The 21,981-nt window shown below is 55.8% G+C and overlaps 1 protein-coding gene across 1 annotated transcript in view; it reads right to left on the bottom strand.

Annotated features, from left to right (window-relative positions):
• Nucleotides 1-391: 391 nt before the first annotated feature.
• LOC123353460 (adhesion G protein-coupled receptor E5-like) overlaps nucleotides 392-21,981 on the bottom strand; it is a 32,817-nt gene continuing 11,227 nt past the window's right edge. Inside the window, exons 2-7 of the mRNA XM_044994561.1 lie at nucleotides 16,258-16,314; nucleotides 14,818-14,955; nucleotides 14,117-14,272; nucleotides 13,190-13,345; nucleotides 10,390-10,524; nucleotides 392-523 (exon numbers count right to left, since the gene is read on the bottom strand). Of these exons, the coding sequence (XP_044850496.1) occupies nucleotides 10,505-10,524; nucleotides 13,190-13,345; nucleotides 14,117-14,272; nucleotides 14,818-14,955; nucleotides 16,258-16,314 (527 nt within the window). The 3' untranslated portion in view covers nucleotides 392-523; nucleotides 10,390-10,504. The remainder of the gene's footprint in view (nucleotides 524-10,389; nucleotides 10,525-13,189; nucleotides 13,346-14,116; nucleotides 14,273-14,817; nucleotides 14,956-16,257; nucleotides 16,315-21,981) is intronic.

The following is a 21,981-nucleotide window of genomic DNA, read 5'->3' as shown; positions in this document are numbered from 1 at the left end:
GAGAATCCAGCCGTGCAGCAGGAATACAGGCACTGCTGGGGGGGAGACGCCCGGCCCCTGGCTGCCCTGCTCACCCCTCCCCGGCCTGGCCCCTGCTCCGCTCCCAGAGCCAGACCTGGGCTCGCTGGTGCCTGTGGCTCTGAGACAACGGGAAAAACCCCAGTGGACGGACAGGCTGGGCTGGGGGAGGGGAGGGCTTGGAGGCTGAGCCCTCCCCGGCCAGGGCTGAGACCCAGAGGGACCCCGTCCATGGGGGGCAGGGGGACAGTTGCACTGTCCCAGACCAGTTCCCAGCTCGCTGCCCCCTCGGGCAGGACCTCTGCCTGTGTAATCCCAGACCCTGCCCAGACCCCCCAGCTGTCCCCTCCATGCCCCCCGCGGCAGGACCCACCTTGGCACAGGGTCGTGTTCCTGTTGGAGGGGACGTAGCCGGCCCGGCACTCACACCAGTAGCTCCCGATGGTGTTGATACACGTGGCCTTGGGGCCACAGATATCTGGGGTCTTGTTGCACTCGTCGATGTCTGAGAGGGGAAAGCGGGGGAGGGGGTCACACACAGCACGGCTGGGGGCACATGGGGGCGAAGGACCATGGAGGCACCACCCACCCATTGCAGGGGGCGTGGTCTTTCGGTCAGTCTGTCTGCTCCATCTACCCCGCCCCCCATTCTATTCTCCTTTCTTCCCTGCTATGTGCAGGGCCCCAATCCTGGCAGCACAACCCCTCCCCCCCCAGGTTAAGGGGGCCCAACCTTTTCCAGACCAGGATCCTGCGATCCCCTCCCTACACCAGCCCTGACAGAGCGGGGTTAAGGGGGGGCCGATCAGCCAGTTAAGCTGCAAAGGGGAAGTGACTCAGGCTGCGTGCAGGGCGCTGGCTAGAAGGAAGCTCGCCTGGGAGGGGACAGGTGGGGCTTCTCTACAGCCCAAGGGCAGGGCCCAGTGGTGGGGGCCTGAGGTGAGGGGGGCTAGGAAGCCCCAAGAGGGGGCTAGGAGCCCCGGAGGAAGGGTTTCGCTAGCAGGCATAGGAGAGAGGGGTCTGACTTTGAAAGGCTCCCCCAGAATGGGGATCACAGCGTGACCTGGCCGGACGGCTGAGACACGGGGCAGCCGTGACTCCGGGAGCTGCAATCATAGAATATCAGGGTTGGAAGGGACCTCAGGAGGTATCTAGTCCAACCCCCTGCTCAAAGCAGGACCAATTCACAACTAAATCATCCCAGCCAGGCCTTTGTCAAGCCTGACCTTAAAAACCTCTAAGGATGGAGATTCCACCACCTCCCTAGGTAACCCATTCCAGTGCTACACCACCCTCCTAGTGAAATAGTGTTTCCTAATTTCCAGCCTAGACCTCCCCCACTGCAACTTGAGACCATTGCTTCTTGTTCTGAAATCTGCCATCACTGAGAACAGTCTAGATCCATCCTGTTTGGAACCCCCTTTCAGGTAGTTGAAAGCAGCTATCAAATCCCCCCCTCTTCCTTCTCTTCTGCAGTCTAAATAATCCTAGTTCCCTCATCGTCTCCTCATAAGTCATGTACTCCAGCCCCCTAATTATATATACCCTCCATTGGACTCTTTCCAATTTTTTCACATCCTTCTTATATTGTGGGGCTCAACGCTGGACTCAAAACTCCAGATGAGGCCTCACCAATGTCGAATAGAGGGGAATGATCACATCCCTGGATCTGCTGGCAATACCCCTGGATCTGCTGGCAATACCCCTACTTATACAGCTCAAAATGCCATTGGCCTTCTTGGCAACAAGGGCAAACTGTTGACTCATATCCAGCTTCTCGTCCACTGTAACCCCTAGGTCCTTTTCTGCAGAACTGCTCCCTAGTCACTCGGTCTCTAGTCTGTAGCAGTACATGGGATTCTTCCATCCTAAGTACAGGACTCTGCACTTGTCTTTGTTGAACCTCGTCAGATTTCTTTTGGCCCAATCCTCTAATTTGTCTAGGTCCCTCTGTATCCTATCTACCACTCCTTCCAGTTTAGTGTCATCTGCAAACTTGCTGAGGGTGCAGTCCACACCATCCTCCAGATCATTAACAAATGGAAGAGAAGAAAGGGGGCACTGAACTGGAGCTAGTCGCCAGAAGGGGGCGCCCTGCTCAGCATTACAGACCCCAGCCCGATGGGTACCCTCCCCATTCAGGATACACCCAGCCCCGCCCCTCCCCTGGAGCACTAGGAGAAGGGTGGGTGGGCTGTACCCAGGGGAATGCAGGGGAATTGGGTGATGTCCCTTTAATCCAGTTTCTTTGCTCTCTGGTGGTGCTCACGGCGGTCTATGGCAGAAGCCCGCAGACCCCTGACATGTGGCCAGGCCCTGCATGGCTGGTAAACGGGCTGTTTGGAAGCCAGCTGGATCCAGGGGATCCCCCTATTCCTAACACTGCGCAGTGAGCAGCGGCCTGACAGCATCCATTCCCGGACCCTGCTGTGACCCCCAGGCCTAGGGCCCCACGGGGCGAATCCATCGAGCCCACAAACAGATGACGCCAGCTCAACACTCGCTGCAGAACCGGCCTGTGGAAGCCGAAGCCTGACCCCCAGCATAGCCCCAGCCAGAGTCGCCACCCAGCGGCTCACCAATCCGGCCCCAAATGGAGGGGATTTTACTGCCTTTGCTGCCTCCTGGGGCCTTTCACCACTGTGGAGAGTCTGATCTGACAGTCGGGCTCCGCCCTGCCCGGGCACAGAGAGCCTTGACGTGATCTAGCCAAACACTGGAGGGCCGGGCACCAGCCAGGCTGCCAACGCGGGTAGCGCCAGCTGCCGAGCAAGAGGGGATACACAGAGGATGTCAGGGCTCCATGGTGCAGCGGGGTCACTCACCCCGTTCAGGGAGTGGGGTTTTCTACCTAGGGACCTGGCTTGTACGTGCAGAGACACTCATTCCGGCTGCTAAGCTCTCCCCGATATTTATCCATAACGCTTTTACTTCTCACAGAAATCCTTGTGGCTGGACATCAGCAAACATGTCAATCAGCAGTGAGATTCAAGAGCGCTTACAGGGCCGAAGCAACAAAGAACGTGGCCCCCTCCAGACATATGTCCGGGGCCCCTTACAATGCAGAAACTGGAATGCGGTATTTATTTTATACAATATACAGGGTTCATATTATGTATACATAGGCCTACAATGTACATGTATTCCGTATTTACGCAAGGCGCTTCTTTCGAGCCTTGTTCTCCGCAAATTGGTTAATCAATGTGTCATAGTCCAGAGATCTGGCAATCTTGTTTTCGATTGAGATAACTGCAAGCGCAGAAAGCCTGTCATCTGTCATGGTTGAGCGCAGGATATTCTTGATCAGTTTCATTCTGCTGAAGCTCTTTTCAGCACCGGCGACAGCAATGGGTGTGGTCAGAAGAATTCTGATGCAAATGCAAAGATTCGGATATATCTCCTGAAGGCTGTTCTTGTATATGTACGTTAAAAAATTGTTTGCCATGACAAGTCCTCTCTCTTTCTCGATGACATAAATAAAACAATTCAATACCATTATGAGTTCGTTGGCATCAATGTCTCCCATTTTTCTTTCAAAATTTTTGCTGTGATTCTCCAGTTCATTTTCTCTGTGACACTGCTTCAGGCTGTTAGCGTTGTACAGAAATCCAAACAACTTATACCACACCACGAGTTGGTCAAATCACGACGAAACAGAAGATATGGCCTGATCAGTGAGAACAAGAAAGAACTGCGATTTGAATTTTTCTTCGGCAGAAAGACTACTCGAATCATTAGCACATTCGTAATCAAACATTCTCTTCTTACGTCGCACCCTGGTTTCTGGAAACACCTGCTCAATACCCATATGCTCTGCTATTTCACGTGCATTTGTGACTACAGAGTTATATCCTGTATTTCGACAGGCTTCCAAAAACTTCATTGTAGCACCGACTTCTGCCTGCAGTACGTCAATTGACACATCTGGTGACTGAATTAATTTGCTGGTTTTATTGACGTGAAATAGTATATCGTACCACGTGTACACAGTCAGAACAAAAGGCCACGTAGTAACATGCTCTAAAAGCGCACCGGCTTCTGTTGCTGTATTGCCATCTTTTTTTTCGAGCGCATATTCTCGCAAAGATGACAAAGCATTGCACAATTCTTCAAGGTGATAACGCAATGGCTTCACAGCATCAATTCTCAACTCCCAATGAGTGTCCGATAACCCTATAACAGATATTGGCATATGTTCTTGAAGTATATCCCAACGTGAAGGTGAAGAAAAAAAGATAACGTATATTCTGTTAACCAGACCGAAAAAGTCAACGGCATATTTAGATGACTTTGCCGTGTCTGAGATCACAAGATTCCAAGTGTGAGCTCCACATGGTACATACAAGGCATGGTCATTTATTTCTAGCATGCGGGCTTGAACTCCTTTATTCTTTCCTCTCATATTTGCGCCGTTATCATAAGCTTGGCCTCTCATGTCAGCAATGTCTATTCCTAAGTTGTTTGCCTTTTCAAGAAACGCTTCCAATAAGCCCTCGCCAGTTGTATCATGAACATTAAGAAAACCAACAAACGTTTCACGAATATTGACACCATCTTCACCATTGCATTCAACAAAGCGTAACACCACAGACATCTGTTCTTCATGTGACACGTCGGGAGTACAGTCCCCCAAAATAACTGAATAATATTTTGCTTTTTTAAGCTGCGCTATGTTGGACTCTTGAATGTTACTGGCAACAAGTTGAATCAGCTCATTTTGGATCTGTGGACTGAGGTACTGAACATGTGTCTCTGCCTTCTTAATCCTCTGTAAAAGTTCGCTGAGGACAGTATCATACTTTGCAAGCAATTCAAACAGTCCCAAAAAGTTGCCATTCGAAGGATCGCCGAGCTTTTCATTACTTCCTCGAAATGCCAAGTTTCTTTTGGACAAGAAAATAACGACATCAACCATGCGTTTGACAACATTTCTCCAGAAATCTCTTTCTTTCAGAAAAGCCTGCAATTCGAGTTGGTCAATAGATATACGGTTTACTATGCCTGACCGAAGGTCAAACCATTTCACCATACAGTCTTGACCTTTGCCTGTTTCATGCTGCTGAAGTCTTTTTGACAGTGCTTTCCAAGCAGATGTTCCACGACATAGTGGTATGTCGCCAGTGCCAAATAATTTACAACAAAAACAAAAAATGGCATCTTTCTGAACTGAGTACATTAACCATGAACGTCTTATTTTCTTGCCATTTGCCATGGTTCGATAGAAATGAGTACTTGTGAACCTCCGTCTTTCCTCGTTAAATGGAAATTCGTAACTTTCATCTGCTGCGGTGGGCCACGTGCAACAATGTCACACACTTGCCTGTCCGATATTATAGACAGCCAATCTCCTGGATCATCAGTCAGTGGTTCAGATTCAGATACTTCTTTCCCGGCAGCAGCTGGAATATCTGTCACAGTTTGTTTGGTAGAACAACTGGCTTCACCTTCGACCTCACTTGAAGCACTTCTGGATACTTCTGTATACAATTCGTCACTGCTAGCGCTGTCCGTTTCATGTGCCTGTACCTGTACGTTGGATTGCAGCGCAAAATACGTTGACAACTTTGGAATTTTCTCAAGTTCCTTCTTGGCATCTTTTGCTGCCTTTCGTTTACTAGCTCCGCTCTTATACGTTCTCTTAGACATCACAAAGCACGCTTCAGCGTTGGAAACGATAAAAAACTAAACAACTAAATTAATAACATTTATCCGCCGAGCACCATTATGAACGCAAATACACATTCTTTGAATGGGTCCAACTAAAATTCAAAACTGACCAACAGACAACTGATGTAGCCAATAGCATTATGATGTATCATAATGACTTCACGGTTTTGTCAGTAAAACCGACATGGATTGTGCAATAGCGTCAATAAATGTCACTTACCTAGTTATACCTTACATTTTTTTTGCTACTTTTAGGGGCCCCCTTCCTTGTGGGGCCCCCTCTGGTCGGAGGGTACAGAGGGCGCTCGCTACACTTCTGAGCGCTTACCAGGGCCGGCTCTAGGCACCAGCAAAACAAGCAGGTACTTGGGGTGGCACATTTGCATGAGGCAGCATTCAAGCCATCCTTTTATTTATTTATTTTTACTCACTTCCCATCTTGCAATGCGGCAGAAGCGGAGAACCCATGGGACCCTCGGAGTTGTAGTTCCTTGCCTAGCTCCCTGCCTATAGAGCCAGTTCTGGAGCAGAGAAAGAACTACATTTCCCAGCAATCCCTTGGCAGCTATCAACAGGAAAGGGAGGGGGAGGGAGTGAGGTAGCTTAGCAATGCTGCAGCTTGCTGTGATTCCAGAGCTGTGAATGGGGAACAAGTGTGCCCAAGGAGTAGAAGCCTTTGCCCCAGATGTCCCCTTCAGAAGACTTCCCCAGACTGGATTAGGGATACTGGTGTGACCTCACCTTGCAGCCCCCAAAGAAGGAATTGGGTGGACTAAATGGACAGTGCCCCCCTCTATCTGAAGCCTAGCAAGGAAGGTACGTGGATCCCACTAGAATGTAAAATGAAAAGTAAGGGAGGGGAGGGGAGGCTCTACCAGACCTGGGCAGCTTTAGATACAGTACCAGGCACATAGGAGGATTTCCACTTCTGAGCCATGGAAGCAGAAATTGACTTTTCCTTTCCAGATTAGCTAATATTCAGAAAGGGAATCTAGCACCTGCCTTCCAGATTTGAACACCCTCAAAATCCAATCGTGCTCAAGCTCAGTTCGGGCAGCTGTTACTTCATTTCTCCCAAATCAAATATAGTGACCCACTGTAACTTGGGCCTGGTCTACACTACGAGTTTATACTGAATTTAGCAGTGTTAAATTGCATTAACCCTGTGCCCGTCCACACAACAAAGCCCTTTATATCGATATAAAGGGCTCTTAATATTAATATGTGTACTCCTTCCCGACGAGGGGAGTAGTGCTGAAATCTGTATTGCCATTTTGGATTAGGGTTAGTGTGGCCACAATTCAATGGTATTGGCCTCTGGGCGCTATCCCACAGTGCACCATTGTGACCGCTCTGGACAGCAATCTGAACTCGGATGCACTGGCCAGGTAGACAGGAAAAGCCCTGCAAACGTTTGAATTTCATTTCCTGTTTGCCCAGCGTGGAGCACCAATCAGCACAGATGACCATGCAGTTCCAGAATCAAAAAAGAGCTCCAGCATAGACCGTACGGGAGATACTGAAGCTGATCTCTGTATGGGGAGATGAATCTATGCTATCAGAACTCCGTTCCAAAAGACGAAATGCCAAAGTATTTGAAAAAATCTCCAAGGCTATGATAGACAGAGGCCACAATAGGGACTCAACACAGTGCTGCGTGAAATTTAAGGAGCTGAGACAAGCGTAACGGAAAGCCAAAAATCAAATGGATGCTCATGGAGGGAGGGAAGGGGGACTGAGGACTCTAGCTATCCCACAGTTCCCGCATTATCTGAAAATCATTTGCATTCTCGGCTGAGCTCCCCATGCCTGAAGGGTAAAAAACATTGTCACGGGTGGTTCAGGGTATATGTCGTCAGTCCATCCCCCCCTGCCCTCTGTGAAAGAAAAGGGAAAAAAATAGTTTCTCACCGTTTTTCAATGTCACCGTATGTCTACTGGATGCTGCTGGCAGACACGGTGCTGCAGAGCTACACAGAAGCATCCCTTTCCCTTCCCTTCCCGATGGCACAATATGACTGGTATCTGTCATCATCCCGTGAGTGCTCCTGGCTGGCCTTGGTGAGGTTGGCCGGGGGCGCCTGGGCAAAAGTGGGAATGACTCCCGGTCATTCCCTTCTTTAAGCTTTGTCTAATGGAGATTCAGTCCTGCCTGAAATATCATAGGAGCTGGAGGCTGTGCTCCCCAACGTTTTATCTCTGCTTGCAGAGGCAATAAAGTCAGTGTTGTTTCTTCATGGTAGCCGTGTCATGGCGTCTGCCAGGGCAATCCAGGGAAAAGGGCCTGAAATGATTGTCTGCCGTTGCTTTCACAGAGGGAGGATTGACTGACGACATTTACCCAGAATCACCCGTGACACTGTTTTTGCTCCATCATGCATTGTGATCTCAACCCAGAATTCCAATTGGTGGGGGAGACTGCGGGAACTATGGGATAGCTATGGGATAGCTACCCACAGTGCAATGCTCCGGAAATCAACGCTAGCCTCAGTACATGGACACACACCACCGAATTAATGGGCTTAGTGTGGCCACGTGCACTCGACTTTATACAATCTGTTTCCAAAAACCGGTTTCTGTAAAATCAGAATAATCCTGTAGTGTAGACATACCCTTGCTGTAGAAAAAGTAGGATAAAATTGAGCAAGATTTGCTTCCCAGTGGTTTTTAGGACTGGAATTGCTATTTTCAACAGCCATTGCCTTTTTTTTTTTTTTTTAAGTTTTATTTGTTTAAAAGGAAGACAGTGATATTGCACTGGCAAATTCCCCATAGAAACAGAGTGGAACAAAAGAATAATAAAGGCACCTCAACTTTTCCTCATTTATGTAGGACAGTCTTATAATAGGCATCCAGATATCCTCCAATCACACAAGCTGAAAATTGTTCCACTTTACTGCAGTTCTGTAACCATATGGGAACCAATCCTGACTGTGTTATGTGCACATCCAAAATTCCTGCTGAATGACCCGCCCTGGGAGCGAGTCACCAGTGACCCAGGGCTGGGGCGGAAGGAGAGTGCAGGTGGGGGGGAGAGCCCAAGGCTGGGGCGGCAGGGGCTGCGGGTGGGGGGAGGGCACTGGTACAAGGGGTACGGGGGGAGCCCAGCACTGGGGCGGCAGGGGCTGCGGGTGGGGAGAGGGAGAGCCCAGGCTGGGGCAGCAAGGGGGTTCAGGGGGGAGCCCAGGGCTGGGGTGGGGGGCAGTCAAAGATTTTTTTGCTTGGGGCTGCAAAACACCTAGAGGCGGCCCTGGCGCTCACAGATCCTTCCCTTGGGCCGTGTTCCAGCAGCTCTTTCTCAGACTCCCCGTCTCTCTCTTTCCTGTGGCAGCGTTTTGCTATTTCCCGCTACGCTGCTTCCCCTCGGTCGTTATTTGCATAAAGGCAGCACCCAGAGCGCTGCACACACACGGCCATAAAGAGCTTCTAGTCTAAATAGACAAGAGGTGGGAGAAAAAACTGAGGCAGGGAATTGCCCAAGGACACCCAGCAGTTACAAACCTAGGACTAGAACCCAAGTCTCCTGAGTCTCACACCCGACCCACTACACCTGTCTCTTTCAGCTTACTTCCTCCAGAGAAGGCCAAGAATGTGTCTCCCCTGCCTCACCATGCAGATTTTACCCTCTGCTCCCCCTCACTGAGAGGAGCTTTGTGTCCCCTGGCTCACGGCCGGGAGTGCATCAGGGCTGGAAAAAATCCCTTGTTCCTTTGGCAGGAAACTCAACTTTTGCTCCATTGTTAAACCTCTTGGAAGGCAACGGGCCAATGCCATGCCTGTGAGGGGCCTTGTATGTGCCAGGCTCTAGGGAAGGCCACTGAGCCGCGGAACAAGGAGAGAGTCCTGGTCTAGTGGCTGGTTCCCATAAGTAGATAACAGCCTGCTACAATGACTGGCTAATGGAGTTACTCCCTTAGCACCAACAGCTGAGATCTGTGCTTTCAGCAGACAGGTCCTGGGTTTGATTCATGCTAATGACCCAGGCTTGTTTCTTCATGATACCAGCTCCTTCCCCAGCCTTAGCAGCGGCTGAGGGTTCAGTTAATGGGGTTCCAGAAACTAAGGGGCTTTCTGAGCCCAAGCTGTATTAAAGGTTGATCCAACACAGAGTCCTTGGCTCTGTCTCAGCCCAGTTTGCTTTGCAAAGACCTGACCTGCCCCCACCTCAAAGCTCTGTTACGAAAGAGCATCTTGAGCTCTGACGGCAGCTGCAGGTTTGGGGGGATTTTGCAGCTTCTAATGACATCCCCTATGCTCGTGCTTCGGTGGAATTAAGCACCATGGCAAGAGACATGGCGACCTTCAGGCCCCAGGATCAGTTTCCAATTTGTAAGAGTCAGAACAGACACTGTGCCTGAGTGTGGCGCAGAGAAAGAGTGAGACCTCAGGCCAACCTGGTTAGCTTCCCCATCCAGGCATGCGGGTTAGTGTCAGAGATCCCGGGTCAGCTCAGTGACGGTGCATTAACAGCATCACCAACGCCAAGCAATCAATAAAACCCCAAACCATGAGCCAGGCTGCAAAAAAGTCAAGATTGGTTTAAAAATGACAAGATTTAAAAAAAAATCCATTTGATTTTAGCCAAAAGCAGAATCACATGACTCCAGGAGGTGGGACTTTAAGGCAACGCCACATGTAAGCAACACTCCAGACAAGCCAGAAGCATCATGCCTTTGCCACAACTGTTTCCAGCTCCCATTGTACCTGGGCAGATCTTAGATGTATCCTTTTGACTCTTCCCAAATCCCCAACTGCATTTACACATGTAACTCCCTGGCATGTTGATGCAGTTCCCGTGGGGCTCACAGATTGTGGTGTTTCACTGGCACTCGTCAATGTCTGCAAGGGGAGAGAAAGCGCTGGGTCAGGCTGATCTAGGAGCTGGACCTTGAGAACTGGGGTGATGCTGCTGGGGGATAATCCAGGCATCCGACATGCACCATGCTCTGGGCAGACAGGGCTGGTTAGAGCCAGGAGTTCAGTGACTGGGTCAGCGAACGGGAGCAAGTGGCTATTGTCCGGAATGAGCCACTCCAGCTGGGAAGGGAAATGCAGTCCTGCCGGGACACGCGCCTGCTGCTTGCTAAAGCTACCAAGCTGATCTGGCGATGCCCAGTGCCGTGATATCAGTGAAGACGGCAATGTCTGAATGAGCCGTCCGCCCCTGGAGGGGACAAATGGGGAGCTGCTTTGGAGGAAGGGGATAGAGACTAACATGAGGGCTGGTCTAATGCCTGGATATCAGTCAATGGGGTGACCTCCTCTGCAACCCACGAGCTGCCCTGGGCACCCCCTTGCACACAGAGCATGCAGAACCAGAGGGGTTCAGAGACAGGCAATGAGAATGATCAGCGGCTGGAAAAACCCTCTGTGGAGAGAGATTGAACAGACTGGGACCGTCACTTTAGAGTGAACGTAAGAGGGGACGTGTTAAGAGTCTATAAATGCCTGGCGGGGATAGAGAAGGGAGATGGGGAGCTTCTGTTCTCCCCACCTCATAACACAAGAGCCAGGGCCAGTCAGGGAAGTGAGAAGAGGGGAAATTCGGAACTGAGCCAAGGAAAGGCTGTTTCGTGCAATGTGCGATTAGCCTGTGGAACTCCCCTCCACAGGAGTCCCCGAGGCCAAGAATTTAGCAAGATTCCAGGAGCGACTGGACATTCCTATGGATGATGAGAACAGCCAGAGGGATCATAGTTAAAGGGCACAAACGTTTGGGAAGAGAGAGAAAACCTCCTGCTGTGGGGCTTCAGCCCAGCTGAGTATTAGAGACCAGGACGTGAGGGCAGATTATCCCCCGGCTGCCAGTGCAGGGCTCTTCCACTGTCCTCTGCAGCATCTGGCTTTGGCCCGTTGGAGCCGGGATACCAGGCTAGATGGGCCCCAGCTCTGATCCCATCTGTACTGTGCAAGTGCCAACGTTACTTGTGTCTCAGCCTGGCTGGTGCCCGGTTTTGCCTCTTCAGAGGCTGAGCTGCTCCCGGGACAGACTGAACCTGTCAGAACCTACCAGCTGCATCCTGCCAACTGCTGCCTCCTCCGCCCCTCGACCCTGCGACACTCACGGGTTCTCCTGACAGCACCAAGGCAGCTCCGTGTTTCCAGAACCTGCTTTATTCTGGAAACGACGTACAATCGGGTTCCGCCCCTGAAGGCTTCCCAGAGCCCATGCGGGATGGGAATGGAGCTTCCATTGTCCTTATCCATCCCGTCCTGGTTCCATTGGGATGTTTATAGCGGGTAGCGCTGCAGCCGGGGCCCCGTGGTGCCAGGTGCTGTACACACATCCAGCCACAGCACAGCCGCTGCTCCAAAGCGCTTTCCCCAGTTCCAACGCTCTGGCTGCTGGAGAAGGGGGGCCACGCGCTGGGTTGTCGGTGGTGCGGCCAGAGCTCTCCCCTCCCTCGGGCACACGGGTGTCCCGCGGCTTCCAAACTCGCTCCGAGTTGCAGGGAGCTCTGAGATTGGGTGTCTCTAGGGGCTTAAGTCCATGGGGAAATTGAGGGTAACAGCTCCTGTGGAATCGCTCCCCGTCCGGACACTCTGGACTGGAATAATCAGTGCGCTTCCAAAGAGAACAGGGATCGCCATCAATCCCCCCGGGGCCAAGCCCTAGGGATTCTCCACACGGCTCCCGATACCAGCTATCCCCGCACAATCCCCGGGACGCTGGCTGAGATCCCTGCGGCGCTGATTTCTTCTTGTGCCTAGACCCGCCCCAGGGCACTGGCTGGGGTGATCCCACGCGGCCTGGGGCTGGCGCAGGAACGGCTGGGCGAGGTCTCTGCCAGGGGAAGCATTTGAACCAATGGGCTCCTGAGTTCTCCCAGTGCTACGGGCCCGGTGCTCTGCGCCCCCCAAATGGGGGTGTAACGGGCAGTTTCCATGGGAATGGCCGGGTGGGACTTGACACAAGCTGTAACTACCGGCTGAACGTCGCAAACAAGGGCCTGGAATGCCCCGGCCCCTTCTCCGGTCAGGCCGCCCTGGCTGCCTAAGGGGGCATAATGGCCCCCTAGGAAACACCCTCCCAGCCAGGGGGCTCCCTGTCAGTGTGGGGCTGGAAAAGGCACTGCTCCCAGCCCTGAGGGAGGGGGCAGATTGGGGGCGTGACTGGGGTGCCCTGCGCTGGGGCTATTCCCTGCTCCCCAGGCCCATAGGGAGCAGAGCACACTGTGCTGTACGTGGACCATCCACGAGGCCCCCTCCCAGGCCCAGGGGCACTAGCAGCCTGGATTCTGTGTGCTGGGGAGAGCGAGGGCCCCACCTACCTCCCCAGAACCTCCCTGCAAACCTAGGGGTTTAGTCCCAATCCAAACACCGAGGCACGCTGGGGCAGCAGTGGAGGGTCATGGCTGATCACAGCCCTGGTGAGTGGATCGGGTGCCTTTGCTGCAGCTGGCAGCAGCCTCTGGTGCAGCACCAGGCCTGGAATGAGCTCAGGGGTGTGTCTATGGGGGGCAGGGGACTGAGCAGGGTGCGTTGGGGGCAGGGGAGAGCTCACCCCGGCAGCTGTTCTCACTCGTGTTTATGAACTTGGCTTTCCCAGAGCTGGGCTCGTAGCCATCGATGCAGCTGCAGTAGTAACTCCCAGCCACGTTGGTGCAGTTTGCGTGGGGTCCGCAGTCTGCCAGGTTCGGCCCCCGACACTTGTCAATATCTGCAGCACAAGAGGGGACGCTCTGTACAGTCCTGCCAGGGAGACGTTCCCTGTATCACCCTCCAGACCCCACACTGAGCTGGGTGATGGGACCCAGGTGACCGGGGCTCTATCAGCTTAACAATCACAGGCCTGATTCTCAGCGACACTCAAGCAGCACTAGGCTGCTCTGGCAGCGGAACGGCCACTGGAGAATCCCCCACCCTGCAAAAGGGGCCACCCCAGCTGGTGGGGAGCTGCTGTCGTGGTCCTGCCCCCACCCTGCTCCTAGCCCCTGATGTAGGGCTGAGGCTGGGGCCCAGCACTGCAGCTATTCCCTGCCCCCCAGCACCTATGGGGGAGGATCGGGGGTGGGGCTGGAGCACACTGTGCTGTGGCTATTCTCTCCTCCCCAGGGCCCATAGGGGGCAGAGCGCACGGTGCTATTTCCATGGCCCAGACACGAGGCCCCTTCCCAGCTCAGGGGGACACGAGCAGCCCAGATGCTGCGTGCTGGGGCCAGCGAGGGTCCCCTCCCCTCCCCAGCGCATCTCTGCAGCACAAGGAGTTTGCTCCGTGGGTCTGTTTATTCCCCATCCAAGCGCCGGGCATGGGGTGAGCCCAGCCCCATACTCTGGGGGAGCAGGCGAGGGTCACGTCTCATCACAGCCTCGCTGAGGCCCTGGGGCCACTGCCAAAGCTGGCAGCAGCCCCGGTGCAGCACCAGGCCTGGAACGAGCATTTGTGTGTGTGTGGGGGGGTCTCAGCAGGTGGGGGCAGGGGAGAGCTCACCCTGGCAGCTGTTCTCACTCGCGTGCGTGAACTTGGCTTTCCCAGAGCTGGGCTCGTAGCCATCGGTGCAGGTGCAGTAGTAACTCCCAGGCACGTTGTTGCAGTTTGCGTTGAGGCCACAGTCTGGCTTGCTCGGGCCCAGACACTCGTTAATATCTGTAATGCAAGAGGGGACGCTCTGTACAGTCCTGGCAGGGAGACGTTCCCCGTATCAGCCCCCAACCCCCGCACTGAGCTGGGTGATGGGAGACTCCCCCTGGGACTACAGGCTCCCTGTGTACTGTGGGGTGTGTATGACAAGCTGCCTGTCCTCTGCCCCCTCCCTCCTTGTATCCCTGCGTGGCACGAGGGGGGGGGGGGGAGTTTAGCCAGGGCTGCCCCATTCTGCTCCCGTGGGGCCCCTCTGCCCCTGCACAGCCAGGGGCTGATTAGGGCCCAGGCTGGGATTCAGATGGGTCAGTGTGATGGGCCCCCCCACCCTGTGCCCATTCACAGAGCCCAACACTCCTGGCTCCTGCTGCTCACTCTGGAGGCCCCGGTTCGATCCCCAGGAGGGGTCCTCACCCGAGCTGCTTCCCCCCTCATCCCCCAGCCGGGCTGAGCACCCCCAGCAGGCCCTGCAGTCAGTGGAGTTGGCTGCTCCGGCCCTTAATGCCCTGCTCTGTCCCAGCCCCCCCAGGACAACGTGGGAGCCCCGTTACCGTCACAGGGCTCCGTTGGGTCGGTGAAGAAGCGATTCCCCCTTGGCAGGTATCCATCTAGGCAGGTGCAGTGGGTGCTGTTCACACACTTGGCCTTTGCTGGGCACAGCATATGGCTGTTGCAGTCCCCAGTGGTACCTGCAGGGGTGGGAACAGCTGGGCAGGGTCAGCCAGTGCAGAGCGGCTCCTCCCCCCCCCACACACACAGGGGGATCGACTCCTTTCACACGCCCCATTCGCTGATTTTCATCCCTGGGCGTCTGGCAAACAGCTCCGACGTCATCCACCGCCTGGCCACAAGCTGCCCTTGGCTGCACAGGAGGCCTTGGCTCCCCGGGGTGCCCCAGGCCAGGGCGGCCCAGAGGATTCAGGGGGCCTAGGGCAATGCAATTTTGGGGGCCCCTTCCATGAAAAAAAATTGCAATACTATAGAATACTGTATTCTCGTGGGGGCCTGGGGCAAATTGCCCCACTTGCCGCCGCCCCCGGGCAGACCTGCCTCAGGCACAGACAGGCAGAGCCGCCAGAGCCGGGCGTCGCTTCAAGTGAAACATTTCGATCTCACCCAATTTTTCTCCTTTTTATTGCTGTCGTCGTTACTCTCATTAGTATCAATTTCAAATCGAAACCTCGTTTCAAACCGGAAAATGGGAATTTTGGTTTTGAAAATTATTCTCCTCCCCGCCCGCCCCCCCGCAAGCAGTTTTTTCCCGGGTAAAACCAAACATTCCTCTGAAAATGGTTCCTTGGGAAATTCCTGCCCGGCTCTGCTCTGGATTGACTGAGAGCGGAATCGGGTATGAGGCCAGTTTGGATCCTGAGCTGCCTCCCATGACCCAGATTGTGACCTGCCTACGGGGGCTCCTGGTTCCTTTAGCTGCCCCGTGTTTGGGCTCCGCTGGGATCCATCCCTCTGACCAGCATGAGGGGAAGGATCCCAGCGCAGCTCAGCCGGCTGCAGGGCTTGGGATTTGCAGCAGAGCTGGGCTCGGGGTGCAGAGTCCAGATCCCAAACGCTGCCCAGCTGGGCACGTGAGTCCCAGGTTTCAGTTCAGCCTGATTTTAGAGGGGGAGGGCACCTACAAATGCCACTTCTAGCATCTGCGCCATCAGGGGCTTTGATTCGGGCTGGTTAATAACCTGGCCCTTGGCTACAAAGGGGACCTGCCCCTCACTCCAGCCCCCAGCGTAGAGCCCTGGGCCCCAGGGTCTATTCTCTGCTGGCCACGGGGCTGGGAAGGGAAGGGGAGGGCTACACAGGGGCCTTCTCCTCTCCCCTGCACGCACCCACCGTGCTCTGTAAACCCACCCCAAGACTCCCACGCCCAGACCCCTGACTCTGCTCTCCTCCCACAAGGGAAAGGGGCCGGAGGGGGTGGAGGCCGGAGCCCGGGCAGCCGGGAGCGCTGGGGAAGGTTAGCCAGGAGGAGTCGGCCTTACCTTGTACGCCATGATTCTGGGCCACAGTGCCCCACAGGCACAGGGCGATGCAGAGCCCTGGAAGGCAGAGACAGGGTGAGGCCCCATGGGCAGATGGTAACCGCCACTCAGCTGCACACACCCCCAGCCACCCCAGTCCTGCCAATCCCGGGCCAATGGCCAGTCAGGGCCCTGCCGATGGTGGAATTAAAAATGCAGAAACCTGGTGTGCTGGGAAATCAGCCCCAGCTGGGATCCCTGGTCATATTTTTTTAACTGGTTCCAGTTGGGAACTGGGCTTTCGGCCAGGGCAACTGGGTCTTTTATTGTGTGTATGAGCAACAAAGACCAGGAGCCCCCATTGTCAGGGAGGATGGGGAAACTGAGGCACAGTGAGGGGTAACAACTTACCCAAGGTCACCCAGTGCGTCCATGCAATGGACAAACCCACTTGGAAAGGAAGCACCGAGCGGGGGATGGGGCACAACACAGGCTTTTGTTCATCTGCTTTTCACTCAGGTGTCGCCCCAGATCCGCCCCCTCCTGCTGATGTTTATTTAGAGCCTGTTGCTCTGAGTCATTAACCACACGCGGGTGCGAAGAACCAGATGCTAAAGGACCCGGGGCTGAGTGCCCGAGGTGCTGTGCAAAGGGGAAGCCCAGTGGGCTGGGGAACCCCATTGTGCTTTCCTAGGACGGGAGCTAGAAAGGGGTTGCGGCTTTGAAATTCAGCTCCGGATGATCTCCCCCGGGGAGACTCCATGGAGGACGAGGGACCTGGGGAGGTGACAGCATCACAGTTCCCCTGGGAGCGAAGGCCAAGCCATTAATTCAGAGAGTCTAAGGCCAGGACGGGAGCAGGCTGATCCGGCCTCTCGCACTGCACGGGCCACAGAATGACCCAGGGGTTCCTGCATCCAGCCCGTAGCTGGGGATGGAGCTAGCGCAGAGCTGGAGAGGGGACAGCCTGTCTGTGCGACTCCACGTGATGGAGAAGCTGCCGCGTCCCAGGGCAGTCAGCCCTGAGGGTGACGTCCCCTCCCCGTTAAAACACGAGCCGGCGTCCTGCCCTGAGAGGGGACGTGTTGGCTATTCGGGCTCTTTATAACAGGGGCAGCAGCAGGGCCTGTTCCCAGGCAGCCCCAGGCTTGCTGGGACACCCCGCACCCGACCCGGGGCAAAGGGGTTTGCCCCTTAGAGGCCTTTCTTCTGAGATGGGCCATTGGTGCAGGGGCAGAGCTAGGAATAGAACCCAGGAGTCCTGATGCCTACCCCAGCTCTAACCACTAGTCACTACTCCCCCTCCGAGCTGGGGATAGAACCCAGAAGTCCTGGGTCTTAGCCTCCAATCTAACCTCTAGACCCCACTCCCCCATCCCAGAGCTGGTTCGGAACCCAGGAGTCCTGATGCCCAGCTTGGAAGCAGGGCCAAACTCATTTCATACGATGCCTGTCAGCAATTTTTAGTCTTCACCATCGTGGGCTAGACTGGAGCACAGGGGACCTGATCCCCAAGGCCAGTCCAGCCCCCCCAACACCTTCCCCGGCCCCCATCAAACCTGGGTCCACAGAGCGTCACTGCACAGCCTCAGCCACTAGGGGGCGCCACAGGCCCCATGAAGGCCCCAGCCCCAGTGTCCATGCTGTCCTGGGACTGGTCCCTCAACTGTCCCCCGAGTCCCCATACTGCCTGAGCAGGATAATTTCCCCGCACGCCAGGCACATGCACCACACACACTAGTGCTCACATGCACACACACTGTGGCATGCACACAAACATGCAGATGTGCGCTCACACCTGTGAACAAGTACCGATGTACATACTGGTGTGCCCACACCCACGCACAGGCACACACGTGTGCTGCACACTCATGCATGGGCACAGAGGTACAGACACGTACGTTCACACACACCGGCAGCCTGCTGCAGCATCAGATGCAGGGACAAGGAGCCCCCAGGACCCTCCCTGCTGCTCAAACACCAGCCAGGCCGGAATGGAGGGAGAATCCTTCAAACCTTCCCGCCGGCGACGAGCTGCCGTGACTCTGCCCAGAGAGGAGTAATCGTGGGGCCCTGCCCCCTCTACCCCCCTGGGACATGGCCAGAATCCCCCAAGCAACCCCCTGCCACCAGCCTCAGTGCAACCCTCTTAGCAGGGAATCAGTATTTTCTCCCGCCCTGCTCCCCACAGCGCCCCCTGCTGGCAGAGGCTGGAACTGGAGCAACTAGGGGCTCCCCCCACAGCTGGCGCTTCTGCCCTGCTCCCCACAGCGCCCCCTGCTGGGTCAGCCCAGGACTGCAATAATAACACTCCAGCACTTTACCCAGGGCTTGCTGCTGCTGCTGCCCCTGGGGTCCCGTGTAGCCGGCAGGAGCCGGGGTATCGCGCCCCCCCAGGCTGCCCCCTCAGACGGCAACGGCCGGGCGGTGACCACTACCAGTGAGCGCCGTCCCCTCCCACCGCGCCGGGAAGCCGTGAATCATGGAACAACCTCGGCCAAGAGCTGACGCAGGCACTCGAGAGAGCCAAACTCCCCCAACCCCTGGGTTCCCACCTGAACCCCCTCAACCCCTGCATCCAACCTGCCCCCCTTGACCCCAGATTCGCACCTGAACCCCCAAACTGGACCCCCTGCTCTCTGGGTCCCACATGGCCCCTGTAGATGGGTCAGACTCACCCCCACGGCGCCTCCTGCTGGTGACTCCGGGAATTAGCTCTTTTCCAGCGCTGGAGTGCCCTCAGCAGGCTGGTGATCCTCCTGTCCTCTGGCCCCCCGTGTCCCTCCCTGGACCCGGTGCCCTTTCACATGGGGTGCTGCCCCTGGCAGTAACCCCTTTCTCTCTGGGTCTCCCCTTCTCAGGGAACCCCCACCCTTTATCCCCACCTTGCCTCAGTATATGGCTACTGCCAGTCATTGTCTAGCCCCACACTCTGGGGCAGACTGCAGTATCAGCCTACTCATCACAGGCAAAGGGGTTTGGACCTGCTGCCTTGGCCTACCCCTGGGCTGCCCTCTGCAACCCCCAGTACTAGTTGGCCCTTCGCTAGGCCGCAGCCTGGGGCTTTCTAGGCTGGAGCGCCCCAGCTCCTCAGCCTTTCCCCAGCCCTGCTTCACCCTAGGTACCTTGCCTATAGCCCCTGCAGCCAGGCCCTTCCTCCTCTTCAGGCAGAGGAAGACTCTCTGTACTTCTGGCTTCCCTGGCCTTTTATAGGGGCCAGCTGTGGCTCAGTTTGGGGCGTGGCCTCACCTGCAGCCACTCCCTCAATCAGCCCAGCCTTGAGAGCAGCCGCTCTCAAGCCCTGCCAGGCCACTTTTAAACCCCTCACAGCAGGCGCAGGGTCCACCCTGCTACACACCCCCCACCTCAAGAACCCCTCCACCGGGGGGAGGGGGGGTGCTCTACCGGCCCAGCTTTCTCCTCAGCTGGGCCCACAGAGAATCTCTTTCTGCTCGCAGGTTCTCCAGCACTTGGAGCAGCCTGCTTGTTTCCTCCATTGTCTGGGTTCCCACCATAGACCTCCCTAGTCCTACGTGGGTCCCCACTTCTGTTTGGGTTCCCACCTCGGCCCTCCCGGCCCTTATGTGCATTCCCTGATTTAGGTGGGGCCTCTCTCCCCCAGCCTCTTTGTCTTTAGGGGCCTCGGTCTTCACCACCCCTTCTCTGGGGCTGGTCTCAGACCAAGCCTTTATCTCAGGCACTCCCCCTTTCTGTTTCAGGGGGCAATGCCTCTTTATGTGTCCCTCGGTGTGGCAGTGGAAGCACCCTCGGCGCCGTCCCCCTGCCACGGCCCCAGTCCTGGTAGTTTGGGCCCTAGCCCTTTCCTCCGGGCTGGCCCGGGCCTTGGGAGCTCTATGAGGGCACTCCCTCTTTAGGTATCCCTGCTCCCCACAAGCCCCACAAGTTTGGAGCCCCCCTGTTAAGTTCACAGGGGGCACTCGAGTCTTGTCTGGGTGAGGCCTCTCTGCCCCAACCCAGTAGGGGCACACCCTTCTCAAGTGTCCCCGTCGCCCGCAGGCGAAACAGTTTTTAGGCCCCGGCACTGGCCTCCAGCCCAAGGTACCTGGCCCTCGTTGACGTCCATGTGCCCGCCCCCACAGCAATTGAAGCAACCCCGCTTGCTGCTCGGCGAGCCGGGCCACACAGGCTCTCCAATAATAGTCCATCTTTTCTTCAGTCTGTCAAGTCTCAAAGTTCAGGCAATAGTCCATAGTCCTTGCCCTGGCCCCTTGTATCAGGGGCGGACCGCTATCCCCGCATTCTCCACCACGTGTAGACGGGTCGGACTCACCCCCGCGGCGCCTCCTGCTGGTGACTCCGGGAATTAGCTCTTTTCCAGCACTGGAGTGCCCTCTGCAGGCTGGTGATCCTCCTGTCCTCTGGCCCCTGTGTCCCTCCCTGGACCCGGTGCCCTTTCACATGGGGTGCTGCCCCTGGCAGTAACCCCTTTCTCTCTGGGTCTCCCCTTCTCGGGGAACCCCCACCCTCTATCCCCACCTTGCCTCAGTATTGGCTACTGCCAGTCATTGTCTAGCCCCACACTCTGGGGCAGACTGCAGTATCAGCCTACTCATCACAGGCAAAGGGGTTTGGACCTGCTGCCTTGGCCTACCCCTGGGCTGCCCTCTGCAACCCCCAGTACCAGTTGGCCCTTCGCTAGGCCAGCCACAGCAGAGACACTCCTGGCTGTTTAGGGCGGGGGATCTGAGCATGGAAAGTTTGGCACCATCAGCCTGGGGGATTGGGGGGCAGAGTCTCCTCTCACTGCCCCCAGAGTCACCCCATTGTAAACCAGGCCCAGTTACCAGCACCTGAACAGAAGCTCTTAGTTCCCATATCCCATGTGGGGGTATAAATTTGGAGTAACCCTGCTGTGAAACGGTGTAAGGGAGGGATGTGCCCTCCCCCAACCTGCACGGACTGTCAGAGACCCCCCCCGCCCCCGACACAGCCTCATTGGTACCATCCCAGTCCCGAGGACGTCCCGCCCCTGAGGTCAGTCTGGGGGGTGGAATCAGAGCCACCCCCATCTCCCGGGCGCTGGAGGAACCGAGGCTGGCGCTGAGAAATGATCCCGGGACAATCGGGTGATTCTCCCCCTGATGCAATGGAAAGGGCCCAACTCCCGCAGCCGCGGCCCCAGACAAAGTGCAGACAGTCTCCGTCTCTGCCCTCCCCCACGCCGGACAGACGTGCACTCGCCCTGGGGCGCTGGACCAGAGCCACCGCAGAGCCCAGCTGCTGGCGGGAGGGAGGGATCCGGGCTGGCATCAGCCTGGGCCCAAACTCTGGGGCAGGAGCACATCCCAAGGGTGCAGGGGCTGGGCTGACGAGGGTGGGGAGCTGCTCTAGGAATGGACTGTGGAAAAATCACACTGTGGCAAAGTACCTTCTCAGTCTCCCCAGCCTCTGCTGTTTTTAGCCCTGGGGAGAAAGGCTTGGGCAATTGCAGTCCCCCTTAGGACTCAGGGGAAGTCTGGTCCCTGTCTTCCCACCAGCCTTATTTACAGTAAGTCTTTTTCCTGCCTTGTGGGAGAGCGTACTGCCGCTCCTCCTGGGGAGGCTTGCTGCTCCAACACTCCTGGCAGCCAGGCTCCTTCTCTCTCAGCTTCCCCCCCTCCTTCCTCCCAGGAAGGGGTTTAAAAAGGTCTCAGGCAGCCCCAAGTTGAAATCACCTGGTCCTAATTACCTTCAGGTAGCTCCCCCTCAGCTGATTCTAATTTGCTACCTTGGTAACCCTTTCTC

This window comes from Mauremys mutica, chromosome 20 (assembly GCF_020497125.1).
Source record: "Mauremys mutica isolate MM-2020 ecotype Southern chromosome 20, ASM2049712v1, whole genome shotgun sequence".
NCBI lineage: Eukaryota > Metazoa > Chordata > Testudines > Geoemydidae > Mauremys > Mauremys mutica.
This window is presented reverse-complemented; position numbering and strand designations above follow the sequence as displayed.